An 18,481-nucleotide genomic window follows, 5' to 3' on the forward strand; every position below is an offset into this window, starting at 1 on the left:
CCGCCATCTTACCCGCTCACATGACCCAGGGCTTCAGAGGACACCTGTGATTGGGCGTCCCCCGCCCACCCAGCATGGCGGCTTCCGATTGGCTGCGAGCCGCCGGGCGGGGGGTCAGCGCCCGGCCCGGTTGCTCGTTGCTAGGGGCGGCGGATGGCGGCGGTGGCGGCGGCTCCTCCATGGAGACGGGGCTAAGCGGGGACCCTGCAGCCGGCGGCCGGGACGCGGGGACTCCCCCTAGCGGAGCCAGGAGCCTTCGATGGGGGGAGGCCCAGTTCTCGGGGTAACCCGCTGACCCCCTCCCCTCACCCAGGCCTCAGCACCCCGCACCGGGCGCTGCCTGCGCGCCGCCCCCCCCTCCCCTCAGCCCTGCGCCCCCTTCCCGCTTGCCCCCCTCAGCCCCTGCATCGCCCCCTCCCGCCTGGCCGCCCCCTTCCCTCTCCGCCAGCCCCTTTGTGCTCCCCGTCCTGTCCCCATCTAGCCCCTCTCGTCCCGGTCGCGCCTCGCTCCGCCCCACCTCCGTCCCCTCCCTCATCCCCTCGGCTCCTGCCTCTTGCCTGTCCCTCGGCACCCCGGGGGATACCGGCCTCGCCCTGAAACCGAGCCCCGCTCCCCCCGTTCACCTGCACGCCACCCCGTCCCCCCAGCCGCCGAGGCAGCCCCCCTCCCCCCCCCCCCCCCGCCGGTCCCGCTCGCAGCAGGCGGCAGCCCGGCCCCTTTGGGACGGGGAGAAGCGAGGTGGGAGGGGGGGCTCTCTGCTCGGAGGGGCGCGGGGGCAGATCCCGACTGTGAGCATCAAAGAGCAAACCAGAGCCGTCCCCTTCACAAATTACAGTTTCCATCTCCTAAAGAAGACGATGCAAAGCAAAGCCCTGTCATGTGCATCACAGCTCCTCATGCGGGGAAGGGAAGCCTTTGGAGCTTCTTCACCTTTTCCATACTTTTTCTTAACGAGCTAGATGAGGAAAATCTATCCCGTTTCTGTTTCTCTTTTTGCTTTTCCAGAAAAAGGGGGAGAGAGAGAGAGGCTCGTATTGAAGCCAACCAGCTGCGCTTCTGAGCGGGAAACTCTGGACTGATCTCATGGCTTGCTTTTTATTTCATTAATACTTCATTATCTCTGAAAATGAACCTTTTGTGAAGCTCTTCTCCTAACTCTCCTTATTCCTCTTTCACGAGGTGGCTGCTGTGCAAGGGAAGAAATGGCACGAAGTAAATGACTCCAGTATAAAGCAATCTGCTTTGCCAAAGTGCCCAGTGAGCACTGTCACTTTAATAATTCCAGGTCAAGGGATTGCTTTCCTCATTTTCAATCCTCTCTTTTAATACATGGGAGGATCAGAGGGACATTAAAGACCGTAAGGCTGGGTGGCTTGCAGATAATAAATATGAAAGTGACTGGCCAGTGACTTCTGTTGGGTAAGAGGGTGATATCTGAAGGCTGTTGTCTGGTGAGGAAAAAGGGACCTGTTCAGTCTGCTCTGTAGTCATCTAATACATAGCTAGCAAAATTCATTCAAGAAGTGAAAGAAGTTAAAGAGTCACTTTGGATTGGTTTTGTCTTCCTCCTTATTTGGATTATTTGGGCAGTTTTGTCCTGCAAATAATATGTTTTTGAGCATGTACAGGTGGAATATTAAGACAGCTGCCTAGAGATGGACTGTGCCTTAATTGTATTACACAAAATATTTTAATTTTCAAACTTTGCTGCCAGAAGAGGAGTTATAATAAGGTTTTATATTGCCAAGGAACATTTCTCTTGTATTTTTATAGATTCAAATATATTTTAAAGAAATTGAGAACATCTTTTAAAAAAATCAAAAAGCTTTTTTTTTCCCCCCTTTTTTTTTCCTCTCTCATTTGTGGGAAGCATCGGAAGGCCAATACAAGAAAACAGCAAGTATTGATCGAAATGAAGATTGAAGCTGCATTTCTTAACTGAACTGTAAAAGTGTTTTGCAATAGATAGCCAGTTCCTGACCTCGCAAAGTTCCAGTAGTACATCGTTAATACCTGTAAATAAGTGCTTGCAACCAGATTCGGAAGTAGGAAGAAGAATGCCAGTCAAGAAGAAAGGTGGGCTATGAAGCTTCATATCTCATATTGCGTCTTTGTTTTGTTAGATTGTTGTTTTCTAGTTCTTACAATTTCAAATTAAAAGTGTTTTAATGGGGGATTTAAATTGTTTTTCTTTTGCGCTGAAAATGGGAGAAAAATCTGTGCACTTACAACAATATTTTTTAAATGTATTTTTATGCTATGTTTTAAGACTTGTCAAATTTGGCCTCAAGTACTTATTTTATAAAGATCAACCATCAGAGATCTTGAACAGACATCAAGAGAAAAGCTTGGCATTTAATTTTGTGAGAAGCCTTTCTTACAAATGCTAATGAATTTTAAAAACATAGGTTTAGTCTATTATCTATTCTTTACATGTTTGGCGGATAAACATCAGCCATCAGTAGCAGCATAAATAAATAACAAAGTTTCAAGGCTAATTTTAAATAGAAGTTGCTACAGTTGTGTTTTGAAGGCAGTTTGAAAGTGTTTTTGGAAAATGTGATTTTAGCTAACTTTAATTTCCACTATTTAATACAATGTAAAAGTACTGTCTTTATGATGGTAGTATGGCAGCATTTAAGAAAAGATAACCAGCCTTTTGGTTTGCCCCTTCTCTCCTAAAGTTTGTGATTACAGCAGGTATAGAAGCAGCTTTGGAAATTGTGGTTTCCAGTGTCCAAACAAGAAATGGAGAATATATGAGGGCAAATTCTTACTCTGAAAACACTTGCAGACCTTAGGTTATTTCTGGTTCCTTGCAAATACGACACCAATTTAAAATTTCAGAATATGCTAATAGAATAAATAGCATATGAATCTTTTGTATTTGACTCATCTATCTGGATGTCCCTGGGTCTGATATATCCCTGGATCTGATGATACCAAAATGTGGGAGAAGGAGCAAAAAGTGAATGTTACACAACAGAAATGGGAATGTAGTCGATGTGACTACGGATTCTTTTCCTTGTAGGAATAACCCTTCAGTGTCAGTTATGAGTTAATATTTATTATGTAAATAATGATAAAACCACACAGATTTCTAGAATTATTTTCATACAAAAAAACAATAAATGGGATTTTGTGACTGTATTTTAACATAACAGTGTATAAATGAATTTTCAAAACAGAAATATTTTAATGTATCATATTGTTATTCCTGTAATTGCTTACAGTTATGTGTAGTAAAGACAGGAATGAATATGGAAGAGTACCATCCCTTAGTAATTCATCCTGCTGTGTTGTAAATGTGTCATCCTGGTGTACTGGTGTGGCTTGCATGCTCTCTACCTGTTTACAGAAGGAAAATTAAGACTGTCTTCATATTTTAAGTCTTAATCCTGAATTAGGTGATTTACACTAAGGATGTTTCTGTGCTGGATGTTGAGCTGTAATTCAGTTTCAAAATAGTTGCTGTAGGATTTTGGGGGTGAAATCTGATGGGCTCCTTTGTGCAGGAAGTTAGATTGGCAATCATAGTGGTCCCTTCTGGCCTTAAAAATCCGGTTTTCCTAGTTTTTTCAAGACAGTCTGGGTCAGTCTGAATGTACATCAAGGCTTTAATTTCTTCTTCTGTTTTATGAGGATATGTATTTTGACAATTTTAAGATAGAAACCCAAGAGACCCAAATATCCTCCTTGAAATACTTTAAACTGTCACATCAGTCAGTGGACTGAAGTCGCCAGTGTGAATGTGTTTGAGTATTAAAAGGATATTGTTAAAAATGCATTTAAGCATGTAAATTGCAGGATTAAAAATGTTAGCGAATCAGCGACTTTATTATTATTTTGAATGACTTAATTTGTCTCGTTCATGCAATAGACTTTAACTTTCTAAATGTAATTAAAAGCATGCTGGCAGCTTGTAACATGCTACCATTAAAAAAAATAAAACTGCTTTTGTTACAAGCAATCTCTATTACTCCTGTGAATATTAGGGAGATTGAGGGTTCTTTTCCCTTGTCCCATCCCCCCCGTCCCCCATTTATTTGCCTTATGCTTTTGACAGCACTTCATGTCTAACTGGTTTTGTATTTCTGTTGATGATTTATTTTCCCTTTCTGGTCTTGTATATTTGGGAGTTCGTGTCCTACTGTCTTTCCCACCCGTGCTATCTGTAGAAATCTGAGTGGCATACTCTCTTCTAGGCTGGGCAAAAGTATGTAGTTCGGTAGCAGCATTAAGGACAGGATTATCCCTCTCTCTTTCAGCATTTCTTTATGTGTTGCTATTTTGGATTTGATCAAAATATTGCCCTAAAATCAGTTTTTACACAGAAACCTATAAAAGCACTTTTAAAGTATCCTGATATTTATCACTGGAAGTTGTTACCAAACACTTCTTTCTTTGGCATTGACCAGTTGTGGGTCTTTCTAAAGAACAGTGAATGAATGCATTTTGAGAATTTGCCTTTGAAAGAGCTCTCACATCCAGTATTGGTCTTCAAATGTCTCATAGCTTTGGACCTAAATTACACTTTACCTTACAGCTTGAAGTGATGCCTGCTATCTTGCTTTTAAAAGTCTAGGCCTGTTTAGTCAGGGAAAAAATAATTTACTTAATAGTAAAACCATATAATTAGGAGGAAGCATTGATTTCTTATGCATGTGGAAAAAAAGGCTTGCTCCTGGTTCTGATCATGTTTGTGTCTGTATGTGATTGCCCTTGCCTGATGTGCTAGAGTGAACAGATTTTGTTTTCTTACTTCATTCTGGAGTGCAGTAAGGCTCCACGTTCCCAAGAATATTCACAGGGTTGGCATGCCTGCTGCCGGTGTCAGCAAAAAGACAAAAAAGAGAAGCAAGGCTGGAAAGGGAGAATGGAGTACGCTGCAGGCGCCGAGTGTGCTCCCTTTAGATAATTGTATGGATTATTGCACTACTGCTGCGTGATTAAACAAACAGCTATTCTCTTTGGCTTTTGGTCGCTCATCTTGCACTTAAGTACACTTAAAATTTTAAGTCTAACCAGACATTTGATTTTTAGCTGCAAAATTATTTGTTGGACAGTGCCATTTAGAAATGAATCGGGATGAAGAAATTTGAATAAATACATTCGTTATTTTCACTTAATTTTTACTTTACTTTCACAAACAAACTAGGATATGTATGAATACAACTCTTTGTAACAAATTCATGGAACTTCTTGAGGAAAGCTTTGTTTCAAAGTGAAATAGTACTACCATACAGAAGAAGTGAGGTCAGGTTACTAACTGAAGTCATGGTTTTATGTGTTTATAGCTGTCTCCCTCCCTCCCTCCCTCCCTAAGTTACTTAGCAGAGTTGATTTCTGTTCACTGTAAGGGACTATATTTAGATCTGTAATTGCAGATATTTTGGATTCATCTGTGGAAGAGTTAAAGAGCATAAAATGTTACTGTAATTCATTCATGCCTTTCACAGTGATGGAAAGAACTAAATAATTCCATGCTCCTCTGTGATGGAGACCAGATTCCAGTTTTGGAGCCCTGCTTGTGATTCACACGGATAGCAGGAACACCTGCATCTAGATGCCTTGCTGCGCATGTGCTTCTAAACTAACCCTGTCATCATCTTTACGCATCTAGTTATGTCTAAGCAGTCAGAGATGCTTGAATGTTGGGATTTACACTGCCCTCATCCCGCTTTCCGTCTCTGAGAGTGAGAGGAAATGTATCTTTAGCCAGATGAAACCTCTGGGCTGCTATTAATATCATCTTGACTCACTCAACCTTGTAGCCAGTTTATAAAGGCATGCTGATTGTGTTCATCATGGAATAATTTTTTTCATCATACCTCTAACAGTAAGAAATGCTTTCAAGGACATGTTTTAATAAGCCTATCAGTGTCAAGAATCAAAAAGTCTCAATCTGATCCCATGCAGACCAACTTCTGTGCCATTTTGAAGGATCTGACAGACGTGACTTAGGAGATGCTAGATATTTTAGTGGTAATGCTAACTTTATGTGGCTGCTCTGTTGAAAGGAAGGGGTCTAAAACCGACTCAGCGGAAACTTTTAAAGCAAAGTTCATAAAGGACCAGACAAAGCTAGCTCCCATTAATGCACTGGAGTTCTTCATGCCCTAAATCTCTTTATGACTAGCAACTTCTTTTTAGATATTAAAATTTAAATTTAGGATCATAACTTTTTGTGCCCAGAAATCTTAGTGAATGTAGTTGTCGGCAGGAAATCCAGCACATATTGGAGATTTTTCTTTCCTGTTTACTTCTAGTAAGTCATTGGTATTACAGGCTTTTTGTCCTTGCAGTTGCTGAATAAATATTCTGAAATAAGTACATGGCTAAAAGGCCACATTTTTCCCTCCAAAACTGTTCAGCTATCCTTCAGTTTTTACACTGGGTGCAGTGCAAAGTTGTAGATCAAGTTTACAGACTGTGGAAAGAATAATTTTAGATTTCCAAGGGTTAAAAAACCAAGTGGCAGAAAATTGCTATCTAAACTTTGCCAGTTTTCACCATAAAGCTTTGATTTGAAGATGTAGCTGATTTTATGGCAGTAATCTTTGTCCAGCCACACATCATTTCCCCTGTGAGAAACAGTGAGATGCTTTGCACACAAAAGGACTATAGGAGCAGGCACTATACAAAACAAGTCTTTGTTGTGTAAAGGCAGGCTGCAAAGTGAAGTGGGCTCTGGACTCAAACTAGTGACATTTATATTATTTTTCCAGCTCCAACATTATTCTGCTATTTGTCAGATGTTTAATGCAGATCCATCCCATTTTAGTTGCCTTACCTGTGCAGGGTGCCCAGCTTGTCCTGGAGGGCTGCTTTGGTCAGCAGAAAGAGATCCACCTTCAAAGGGCATTTTAACCCACCTAAGATCTCAATTGCCTTCTTGACAATTGTCATCTTCTCTCTCCCCGTAGACCGTGGAGGGAACATAGGGTAACCACATTAACTCACTTGCCTCAGTTAGATGATGTCTCGGTCTCTCATAGAAATTTCTAGTGGAAAAACCATCTCCTTATCTGAGATATTTATGACAGCTGACGTTGTGTGTTCTAAGAGTGCTATAAATTAATGCTATTCATTATTTTTGTGGGGAAAAAAGTGTTATAAATTATTGTACTGTTAGTCACTAGAACTGGAGGCAACCGTAGTGTTGGTACAGACACAAGAGGCAGCTGTGCATCCTCTCCTCCATCCCAGTTAAGTGCATATTGCACTCAGTAGAAGTAATGGTGTCTTGCATTATAAGCATTCTTTTTTTTTTTTCCCCTTCTCATCCTCTCTTCTTTCCCTCTGAATTTGTTCCAGATGGCCAAGTTAGATGTCAGAGGGTGACCACGGAGAGAAAGCTGAATTTGTAACTAGTGGCCAAATGGGATAAAAGATGATTTTGCAGTTCCTGCTTCAGCAAAATGAGGAAAATCTGCCTTGCTCAGATTTGCATATTTTCATCAGGTCATACCAGGTTCTTGCTTCTTACCAGTATTTAGGGTCTGTTTCACTATGGTATCTTCTTGTATTTACTGTAAATTAAAACAGACAACGTCTTTATAAAAATAAAGATCATGCTTTCTTTTGCCATATTCATCCGAGAAACAGACAGTGAGTCTGCCTTGACCTGATCGGTGATGACAGTAGTAACCAACGTACAAAATATGTGAAGAAACAATTTGCCTTTTAATGGCTGTGGTCTAGAGGACCTTCTGTGGCATTAAACTCTCTTACCAGGACAAATTAGTGCAAATGTCCTCAAGTCGTTTTTCACTTTTGGGATGAAGTGGTCAGCGCTTTCCTCAAAATGCATTTATCAGGGAATTGAATCATGTAGTTTCCTGGAAAGAGGGAATCTGGACAATTGATGGTTTTACAAACAGAAACCAGGATTTTATGTTTTAAAATGCTCTTCTCGCCCCTGGCTGCATGGCGTCTATCACGTTATGCTGTAGTGGAATAATTCAAGTCACCTTCTAATTCAGTCCTAGGTGTTGGTGTACTACAGTAATACTGCCTTGCAGATGGATGTCTGCTGTGCTTTTAACAAAAAAAAAACCCACCCAAAGCACCACAAACAAATCCCAAACCAGACTTTGCAGATCTGCAGATTCAGTTGTTTAATGTCCAAAATGTAGAATTAATTTTCTGTTGTTGCCTGGAGGCACATGCTTTGTTTATTAACTCAGAGACTCCAGTATAATACAAAGGTTCTTAAATGAAAAATTCCAACATGAATGTGAGAAAATGTAAGACCATAATGTGTATTTTGGTAATAAATAAAGGCGATTTAATATCATTCCTTTTATTTTTTTGCATCACTAGAAAGATGTTAGTGTTACTGAATTAGATCTGAATTTTCTTCATTCCACATTTTTTTCTTTCATGTGATATAATACTTCTTTTGTATGAGTTTGGAAGTTACTTATTTCTGAACAGACATCTTTTTGTTAGCTTTCTGTGCCATTCCAGTTTTCACATTTATGTTAATTTTGATGTTGAATGTTCTCTTAAAGCAAAAAAAGTCTACCAAAACACTGCGGCTGTATTAAGTGTCTAACTCCTGGTTTCTACTCTTTCAGCAATACATCAAGTTCCACTAGTTTTGTGTATTACATACAGTTAGACTGTAAGCTCTTCAAAGCAGGGCTCTTTAATAGTTTTATAGTTAAGATGGCAATTTACATTTATTCTGCTGCACAAATAAGAGGTTTCCATTTGGTGCTACATCATTTGGGGGATTTGTGGCTTCATTTCTCATTCTGTCTTCATAGTTGCATTTTTGATTTAGTATTATCATTAATACACCTAGATTTGAACACTGTGACTCTTAAAAGGCAGAATCAAGACATTCAGGTAAAGCTACTTGTATTTGCAGCGTTTCTGTGGGTTTAGGAGTCTCAGGACCCCAGAATCTGCTCGCTCTAGTGTCTGGGGGACAAGCAATTTGTGTAGCAGGGTCACAAAATTTGAGAAAGGATCACTAAGGAGTGGGCCCAATATTACTTTCAACATGACTGGGAAAAAAGAGCTCACTGGAAAAAAGAATTGGCCCTGGTGGGATGAGCAGCTGATTCCCGCTGCTGCTAAAGCCCTTCTGTGGTCCTTGAAGTGATGTGGTGGGAGGAATCCAGGTCCCAGAGTGAGAGCCACTGATAATGAAGAAGTAAGTGGACTCTTTCTTATTGTGGTAAAGCGTGACACATAAAAATGAACAGATTACGCACTAAATACTAAGTATTTTTTCAAGATTTAATTGCGGTTTACTGGAAGGGATGAGTAGAGGAGAGATATCAGGGGTCAGATATTCCCATCTGGGGGCACTAAAGCAGAAACTTAGCTTGGTTTTCAAGATGCTGATAAGCAGAAATGCTGGAGAAAAGTTTGTGATTTAATGCTGAGTCAGTCACTAACTGATCTTTATATGGTTACTATTCCTTGGGTAAGTACAGTTAGTCAAGTTTAAGGGAATATATGTCAAACTAAAAATATATGTAAAGGCAGCGGTTTAACAGAGTAGATGTATGGTTACAAGTTGTAAAATGAAGCATGAAGATACTTAGACAACAAACTTACATTGCAGCTGATCATCATTGAAAACTGATATTTTTTCTTAAGGAACCAGTTTTTCTTATGGTAAATTAGACAAAAAGTCTGATTCTTAACAAACAAGCAAAAAAAGAACCCAAGCACTCTTTTATTGTCATCTCTTCCCTGGTCATTTGTGTGTGTGTGTGTGTTGTGTTTCTTAATGCTGACACTACTTCTGTCCAGCTTCATCCATCAGTCAGTGTTCTGTCTGGTTTCTTCAGCTGGCGTTTAAAGGGTGTGCTTTAAGATAAATTTAATTCCAGAGAACAAGAGACTTTGGAAATGTAAACCATGTACAGAAGTTGCAGGGCTAAAGCTGTTTAGCCTGAGGAAGAGGAGGCTGAGCAGGAGAGGAACATGACAAGTCACACAATATAGGAGAGGCTATAAAGGGAATAATGGCGGTTTGCTTTCCACATCGACATCTGGAGGGCGAGAAGTAGTTTTCCTGATTTAGAACAAAAAAAGATGGAAATTATATAGTAGAAAAAGCCACTAGAACCTTCAAGCACTGAAATCAGACGGTGAGGGACTTTGCAGGAGGTTACCAGTGCAGTGAGACGGGCGTCTATGAGGTGGATCTAAGTCTGGGTCCTTCTGCACTGCAGGGAGGTGAAAGAAAAACCTACTAGGGCTCCTCCAGGCTCTATGTGTCTGTAATTTCAGTTTTTCAGAGCATTCAGCTGACACATCGTAGCATAACTCCTGCCCTTCAAAGCAGTCTGACTTGCAGAGCATTTAGCCCTCGTCGTTGCATCATCTGCACGAATCAATATTCTGTAACAGGAGCCTGCTGTGCCACCCCTGCTGTTTGCTCGCAGCCTTTTGCACTAGCTATTTTTGGAGCACAGAGACCTGCAGGAACACAACTGCATGTTGACATCGTTCAGTGCAGAGCTGCCTGTCCTCCTTACTCTATTCCTGTTCCCCTTGGCGTTTGGATGCCTGGTTTCCCCATAATATACCTGAGCATATAATAGTGACTTGTTCTGTGAAAGATGCTGTTGTACTTGCATAGCGGTTCTCAGAGAATATCTGGCCCATTTCTTCTCTGCCAACAGCATCAAGGTCTAGAATAACATCGCTACTAGACTGTTCCCAAATGTGTGTTTTGCAGGAAAGCAGTCTGTGTGTGAGAATTCACTAAGGCTGTGGTTAGTTTAGGTGCATGGCACTTCTTTCTGCTGTGAATGGAGAGTGAGGGCAACTCGGAATACAACCTTAACTTTAAATATTGTTCCTTGAAAGAGCCTCTCCACTGGCCCAAGATTAATCTTCAGAGACCATATGCCAGCCTCCTCAGTATGCTGATACGGTTCCTAAAAGCTGAAACCCCAGAAATAAGCCTGCCTGGTAATCCCTTAAATGATCAGCCTCCCCTGTTTCTGTCCACTCTTTTCCCCTAGCAGGACAGAAGGTGGGTTTCTGTGTCGCGGCTACTCTCAGGAGCAGTTATTTTTAACCCCTTTGCTTGTTTGTTGTGAGTGCTTCTCACACTGGGTGATGGTATTTGTCACATATGTAATGCCTTATGTTTCCTCAAGGTTGCATAACCCCTATGTTGCCTTTTCTTAATAGTTCATCAAAGTCCCATAGCAGGTATGAAGGGCCCCAGATGCGGAGCTTTCTGGTTTGTACGTCCCCTGTCTGCTTTCCCTCTGTGCAATCTGCTAGATTAATTTGCATCTCGTACTGATGTTTGTATGTAAATATTTTATGATTGTCATTTGTCTAATAGTTCTCAAGCCTTTTGAAGCATTGGAGCCTGCAGCTTGTGTTTCTCAGCTGTCTTGGTGTACTGTTTCTTGTGTTTCTAAAATTTAACTGGCTTACACCTCCTCTGTGTGCACAGAGCATTGCGTGCTAACAGGATTTATTCCTCTGAGTTTGCTGTTGTGTGTGAAGATTCAGAAAGGTAAACGAGTTCCTGATGACTTTGGCTTGGATCTGTCCCAAGGCAGGTTGCCTGGAAATTTCTTACAAACTACTGCATCCCCTCCCGTCGATCTGTAACAACTCATTTTAATTTTTGAGCTTTCCAGAGCAGAGGATCAAATCGAGACATCTTAAAATGATTGAGGCAGGGAACAGTGTTTGCTCAGACCTTTGGCTTCTTTGTCAGTGGTCATCTAAACAAAGGTGTTAATTCTCCAAAAGTAAAAGTAGTTTTTTGAGATCCTTTTCTAAAGTTATCAAAGTTCACTGAGAAAACTTCCTTGCTCTCCTTCCTGGTGCTCTGATTGCATTTCTCACTTCTATTTTGACTGCTGTGTTTTTCCTCCCCCCTTTTTCATGCCTTTTCCAGCTTCAGTGCCCTACATTTCCCCAATTCTGGTTGTCCAAAACCTGGAAAATCTCCTAAAATGTGTCTGTGTGTTTTTCTTTAAAAAGTCATCTATGCCACAGACTTTGCAAGTCAAAAAATAATCAAAATCCCTCTTAGGAAAGGGAGCAGATACAATTAGGAAAAAAGAAAAAGAAACTGAAATTAAAAAACCCCCTTCATCTCATCAACTCCTTAAAGGTTAGATCTCAATGAATGTTAAACATCTGTCACTGATGAAACAGTAATCTTTTTGTTTAAGTCAACATTTTTCCATACCGTTGCACCCCATAAGTCTTTTTGCTCACAAACTCTGATGCCAGTGGGCGGACAGAAACGCAAATAGGATCCTGAACTTACCAACAGCCCGTTGTAGGCTTGGTGTTCTCTGAGAGGTAGTGGCTGCCTGACAGTGGTGCAGGGCACTGTTAACCAGCTGCCTCTTGATTTCTTGCAGGTGCAAGGCAGAACTGCTGAGTTTGGAATCCTATTTGGTTTTTTTCTCTCCATCTTCTGAGCTACCTTGCTTCGTAGCAGGAGTTGGGTGACAGGATCATGCCCCTATGGAAGGCAGTGGTGGCTCCCAGCAGATTTGTGGGTGTTTGGAGCACAGCAAAAAAAAAAAAAAAAAAAAAAAAGTCTGCAAAACCAGGAATTGGTCCCGGCCGATATTGTATATGGGTCCATACAGAATTTGGCCTAAATGGCTTTACTGTTGCCAGGAGGAGCTCTAAGGGCTTGCAAATAGGTACTTAACAGCATCTGCCTGAATAATGTAGTGCTTCCATCTTTTTTTTTTTTTTAAGTCATCATCATTCAGCATACCCTGGCTTGAGGAGTTTTGAAAATGGAGCTTCTTGGAGACTGGTTTTGAATCAGTTTTATCTTTCTCATATAGTTTCAATCAATCCTGTTGGCCAAATCTTTTCCCATTTAATTATTGAAATATATAGATATTCCTAAATTATCTGCAGATCTAATATATTTAGTTCATCTAAAGGCTAAATGGTTTAAATAAGATCTGGGAGATATGTAGGAAAATGCTTCCTCTCTCCTATAGCTGTTCCCATAGGCATCATGTTGTGTGAATGGACACGTGCAGGCATGGCAGTGCCATCCTCAGTCTCATCTGAAGGCACAGTAGGTCCCAAAGCCTTTTTAATCAACACAACTGTCTCCACACCAGCAGAGCTGCAGTGCTTCAGCTCTACCACTTAGTATACTGTATACTTCAAATGCTGCAGTATGTACGGTTAAATAAACTCAAATGGCGTGTAAGTGAAGTCCAATCCTGCTGCCTTCAAGCAAGCACAGCTCCCAAGGGTGTTTCTATTTTGCTTAAGTAAATAGTTGAGCAAAAGTTGAGGTCTACAGGGTCAAACAAATGTACGGGTATTTTAAAGTACATTGTGGAGCTAGTTCTGCTGTAATGCTGCAGCTATGTAGTTGCTTAGATGAGTGTAGCGTACTCAAAATAATGCTGTTTTGATTTCACAGCATGTACGTGCTTTTCTTTACTCGTTTGGCTGTTGTATGGGTGTCCTCACAAGCACTGTGCACTTGTAGCATGTACGCACTTAACTCAGTTTTTGAATACATATCTCCTGTGAGATTTCCAGTCACCGAAATACCTCCATGTAATCAAAAGCAAAGTGCCTGCCTGTTACACTCTTACTGAAAAAAACGAAGCTCAATTTTTTCTGTGTCTCCTTGCCTATATAGAGTTTCAGTGATTCTAAAATTTGCTTGTAAAAAATTAGAGCATGACAAAGACCCAAAAATAAGCCAGAGGAGGAAGGGAATCCGTCTGCTTTAAGCAATGGGTTAGTATTGCAAGTGGCATCTAGATCTCGGATATGGACTCTGAGAAGTAGCTAAGGTAGAATTTGTTTTGACATCATTTTATCAAAATAGGTGGTAAATTAATTGAATAATTTACTTTTTTTTCCTTTTAAATATGTGTAATTATAACATTTAGTCTTTCATATGTGTAGCTTACATTTTAAGAACAATACTTTAGGAAATAATCTTGGTGAGAATTTAATTTTTGCTGATATATAACACACATTACCCTGTACCAGGTTGCATGTATGGCTGCATTTCTTGTTAACAGAATCCCTGGACAACTTTTTCTCTGTAAGTTGTACTGAAGCTATGTTTTGTTAAAATATAACTGGGGTTGTATTAACAATGCAGTTTCCTATATACTTTTATTATTTCTTTCATCATATGTAAAATCATATGTAAATCATCATATGTAAAAGCATTGCCTCAACAGTTTTTTTGGCTTTATAGTATAACTGTCTACTTATGGAGCTTCAAAAATCTACATTACATAAAAGTATGCCTATAAAGTGTGGGGACTATAAAGTGTGGATTATTCTCTAATGACCCCATCTAGAATAATAACTCCAAGAACAGGATTTGACTTTTTTTGATTGTTATATACAATCAAAATATATTACAATAATTTGTTATAATAACAACAATAATAATAGATAAAAATATAATTACATTTTAATTAATATACAATAATATATGATTATAATGAATTTACAAAACATTATAATGTATTATTGTAATTACAAAATACATACAATACATTACAATAATACATTACAATAAGAAGAGACTCATTCTGTGGAAGAAAAATGAAATAATTTATTGTGTGGCAAAACTAGATCATTTGAGGGAGGAAAATGTTTTCTGAAGAAATCCAATAAACAAAGTTACTGATGTACAGTTTTGTTTCAGTATCGCTGATGGCTGATTTCTAGTGTTGTAGCCGCTGCCCATTCCCTGATCAGTAACATGAACTGGTTAAAAAATTATGGAGTGGTAAAGCAATAAATTTACAGAACTGTTAAATTAGTTTGGGTTAACTGATAATCTCTTGGACAAGATACTGTGGGACCATGGAAGCTGTTTTACCCATAGAGAAATTTTTGTAGTTATTTGAGTATGATTAAACAAAACAGTAATGCATGTACCGTGTAGAAGATGTGTCATGTTTTGTGGGACTGTATGATCTGAATGGTTCTTCTCAAAGTCATCTTTCAAAGCCAATAGAATCAATTTAACAATAGTGTCACAATATGCAGAGAAACACCAGAATTATGTCCAGTAGACCTCATGGGGCACAGCCGATACTGACTTTTCAGTGTTCTTCTGTTAGCAGGCAAAGGACCTACTCAGGATCAACACGGAGGACCACAATTTGGGATATTAAACTGTACGTTCAGTGGATTTGTGGTCTTGCTTGAATTTGGTTTTGGTATCAGAATAGTGGTACCATAGAACAAAGATTTCTTGGTAGTATTTGTGATATATGCTGACTGTAAGGTACAGGACTTATTTTGGCTGCTAAAAATTAACACTGTGCTCCACTGGATATTGTAATCCCATACACAGAGTGATCCAGTTCTTCATGGAAACCACCAGTGTGCCATTCTTCTTGGTGAGAAGAATGTGTGGGAATTCAGTTTCAGAACCTTTGGTTTAATTCGGGTGGCAGGGAATATGGTTCTTATTTGACTATTGTGCTGCAGTCCAGGCAGTCAGTTCTTGCAGCTGAATTTTATTTAAACTTTGTAACTGTCAGAAAGCCCCAAAAGGCAAAGTACTGGATGTCCGCATCTGCTTTTGGTATAACTGGGAGCTGAAGATGGTTATTATCTTGGAGAGAGTACTTAGTATTCTTCAGACATGCCATATTACTGTATGATTTCAAATTTCTGTTTGCTTGTTGTGCAGAATATGAATGTTGTGTGGCGGTTGCTGAACAGGATTATGCCCCATCATGCTAAATACTGTGCAAGTAATTTATAACCAGTAAAATTTGTCAAAAAGGCTGAAAGTTGCTTTTTTTTAAAGCCTAAACTAGTGTCAAAATGTGTGGGGATTTGAATAGTCTCCATAAGCCCCTCGACATTGCAGGAGTTTTCCAGGAGCAGTGGTTACACAGCCACCCTCCCCGACATGATGAAATATTCTTGGTCAAGATGCGTTTCCCATCGATAGCAGAACATCAGTGGTGGCTTTCAGCAAAAGCAGGGCAGCCTGGAAGTGACTGGATCTCCCAGGACATGCAATCCATCACAGGTTATTTGGAAAACAAGATACACTGCTACCAAGTGCGATTGTGCGGGAGCAAGCTGCAACTCCATGCAGGAGCTTAGGGAGGGAGTGAAAATTGATGTATCCTATTAAAACTAGAGAGGAAAATTAGGCAGGAAGATAATTACTTGATCTGGGATTTAGCCAGGATTTAGATTTAACACTAGAACTGTGTTCCATTACTGGTTGTTCAATTTGTGTTCAGGACTGTTTTGGCGTCAACCAAAAGTAGGCTTTTTCATCTTGATGAAATGAAAAATAATAATCTAAGTGAAAATAAAAGCTGCTCATACCCCCAAAGGATGTTACTTTTTTGTAGTTGTTTTTTTTTTTTTAAATAAGAACCATACACTTTAGGGAAGGAATGATTAATGAAGGAAGGGTTGTCAAAGCGCTTTACTAAGTGACTAAGGAAGAGGGAGTTTGTAGGGCATCTCTTTGGTATGGAATTTTCCTGATTTCTCAGATAGTCCACTTCTGAAAAGTGTCCTCAGTACTGGATACTTTGCAGTGGTTCCACTACTCTGCTGCTTCACTTTAGTATAAATAATCATGTATTCATTGCATATACCTGTCTGTGCCATGGGGAAGGTTAATGTCTGATTGCAATCCATGCTTCAAGATATTAACTATTTTATTGAGGGCAGCCAGAACTCTCAATATGTAAATGAAAGCGTAGGTGTCACAGATGGGTCAGGCACAGTCATGAGGTCAGTGAAAAAGGTGATGTGATTGGGGTTTTCAATGCAAAAGAAGCTGAGCTCACATGTAGAATTAGTCCTTTATTCCCAGCCATTTGTTGGGAATATCCTAACCACATCCCACTTGGACCCAGAACTTTGCTTGGAGGCTGTGCTTTGAGTTTGTGTGGTGGGAGCCCAGCCCGGGTGTTGTGACCTGGCCTTTGAAAGAGCTGGTCTCTCTCTTCCTTGGTTATAGATGGGTCCTAAGTCCACTACTGGTTTTAGGTGAAAACAAGGCAATTGTCTAACCCTTACCTGCCCCAGGGACAGCTCCCATAGAAAGAAGGAGTTCCTCCTGGAGATCCCCTCAAGGTGGAATTGCAGCAGAGACCCGTGAGCTCTTTCATTGTATAAATATCTACACTGCCATAAAATGCTTCCTAATCGTCATATATATGTGATATGAGCATATGTATTTATATATGTGTGCATATATATCTATATGCATTTAAATACCATCCCTTTTTATTCATTATGGTTTTAATTTCTCTGACACAATGCTTGTGACCAGCCAAAATTTTTATGAGGAGAAGGAAAAGAAATTGCATCTTTTTAAACATTAATCGTGTAATCATTGAATTTGAGAATGCTATCAAATTAGAGAATACAAGTTGTGTCTTTGCCCCTACTGTGAACTCATCCAGTTGTTCACACCGCAAGGCCCATGCTACAGGGATCATGTTCAGGATCCTTGGACGGACAAAGATGAACAATTTTTATATCGTGAAAAAGAAGTTTTCTTTCAGTTATTTAGAAAAAAAGAATGATAAAAGCAGTCTTGTTTTGCCTTTCCAAGCCTTGTTACAGTACTTTATTGACTTTAATCTAACTAAAGAGTCTGAACCTCTCCTGGTAATGAAGCTTGCATTGAACTCTGCTGTAAGATTTAGATTGAGGCACTCATTTCACTGTAATTATTAATTTGTACTTTTTTTGGTACTGTTTAGTAATTTTATTGCAAACTTGGTGGCAATGTAATTACAAAAGTGTGTGCAGATATCTCAGTGTCATATACGTTTGTGTGCAGACATTCCTGTGAGCTAGTTAGGATGGGGAGAAGGAAAGGTGAGGTCTGGTTCTCCATTTTTCACTATTTTCTTGTATGTAAGATGGTGATGTTTGGATGTCATACAATTTTATATGTCACTCATGCTCTTGGCAAATGACTGTGCAAAGATAATAGCAGCAGGAGAAAGGGAGCTCTGTTTCTCTGGACTCTTAGGGAAAGGCTGGATTGCTACATTTGAGCCAACACATGAATGAAAGTCTGCTATCAAAGTCTCATTATTACCAAAGAGGTAGATAGCAATTTTATGTATTGAGGGAACAGAAAAATAAAAAAACAACAACAGCCATGCTCTTGGACACCTGCCTTTCAGATACACATTTGCTATTCAGAGAACAGAGAACTGAGTGCTGCAGATGCGAAGCAAACACTTTTATGTCTTCTCTGAATATGTTTTAAGGCCAGTTTTCCTGTATGGGTATCCATAATGGTTATTTTCTATAATTTTGTAGCTTCTGCAAATTGTGATTTGGGCTGAACCCCATAGCTTCCAGCTGGTTTTGGATAAAAGAAAGTTGAACACTTGAGGTAGATGCCATTAAAAAGATAGTTTTGCAGGGATATCTCAGACACACAGTAATCTTCCTGTGTTGGTGTTGGGTTAATCTCTGGGTTTTGCCTGTGTTGCTCATGGCATATAGC

The 18,481-nt window shown here is 39.9% G+C and overlaps 1 protein-coding gene across 7 annotated transcripts in view; it reads left to right on the forward strand.

Annotated features, from left to right (window-relative positions):
• The first annotated feature begins 16 nt into the window (after positions 1-16).
• The window catches only part of DLG2 (discs large MAGUK scaffold protein 2), a 1,042,746-nt gene continuing 1,024,281 nt past the window's right edge, over positions 17-18,481 (forward strand). For 6 of the 7 annotated variants that reach the window (XM_040583240.1, XM_040583242.1, XM_040583243.1 and 3 more), the window contains exons 1-2: positions 17-283; positions 1,006-2,076. In XM_040583240.1, the coding sequence (XP_040439174.1) occupies positions 2,058-2,076 (19 nt within the window). In that variant the 5' untranslated portion in view covers positions 17-283; positions 1,006-2,057. Of the gene's footprint in view, positions 2,077-18,481 lie in introns of all 7 variants that reach the window. The other variant, XM_040583241.1, reaches the window with a different exon arrangement.

The sequence above is a fragment of the Falco naumanni genome, chromosome 2 (genome assembly GCF_017639655.2).
Source record: "Falco naumanni isolate bFalNau1 chromosome 2, bFalNau1.pat, whole genome shotgun sequence".
NCBI classification, from domain to species: domain Eukaryota; kingdom Metazoa; phylum Chordata; class Aves; order Falconiformes; family Falconidae; genus Falco; species Falco naumanni.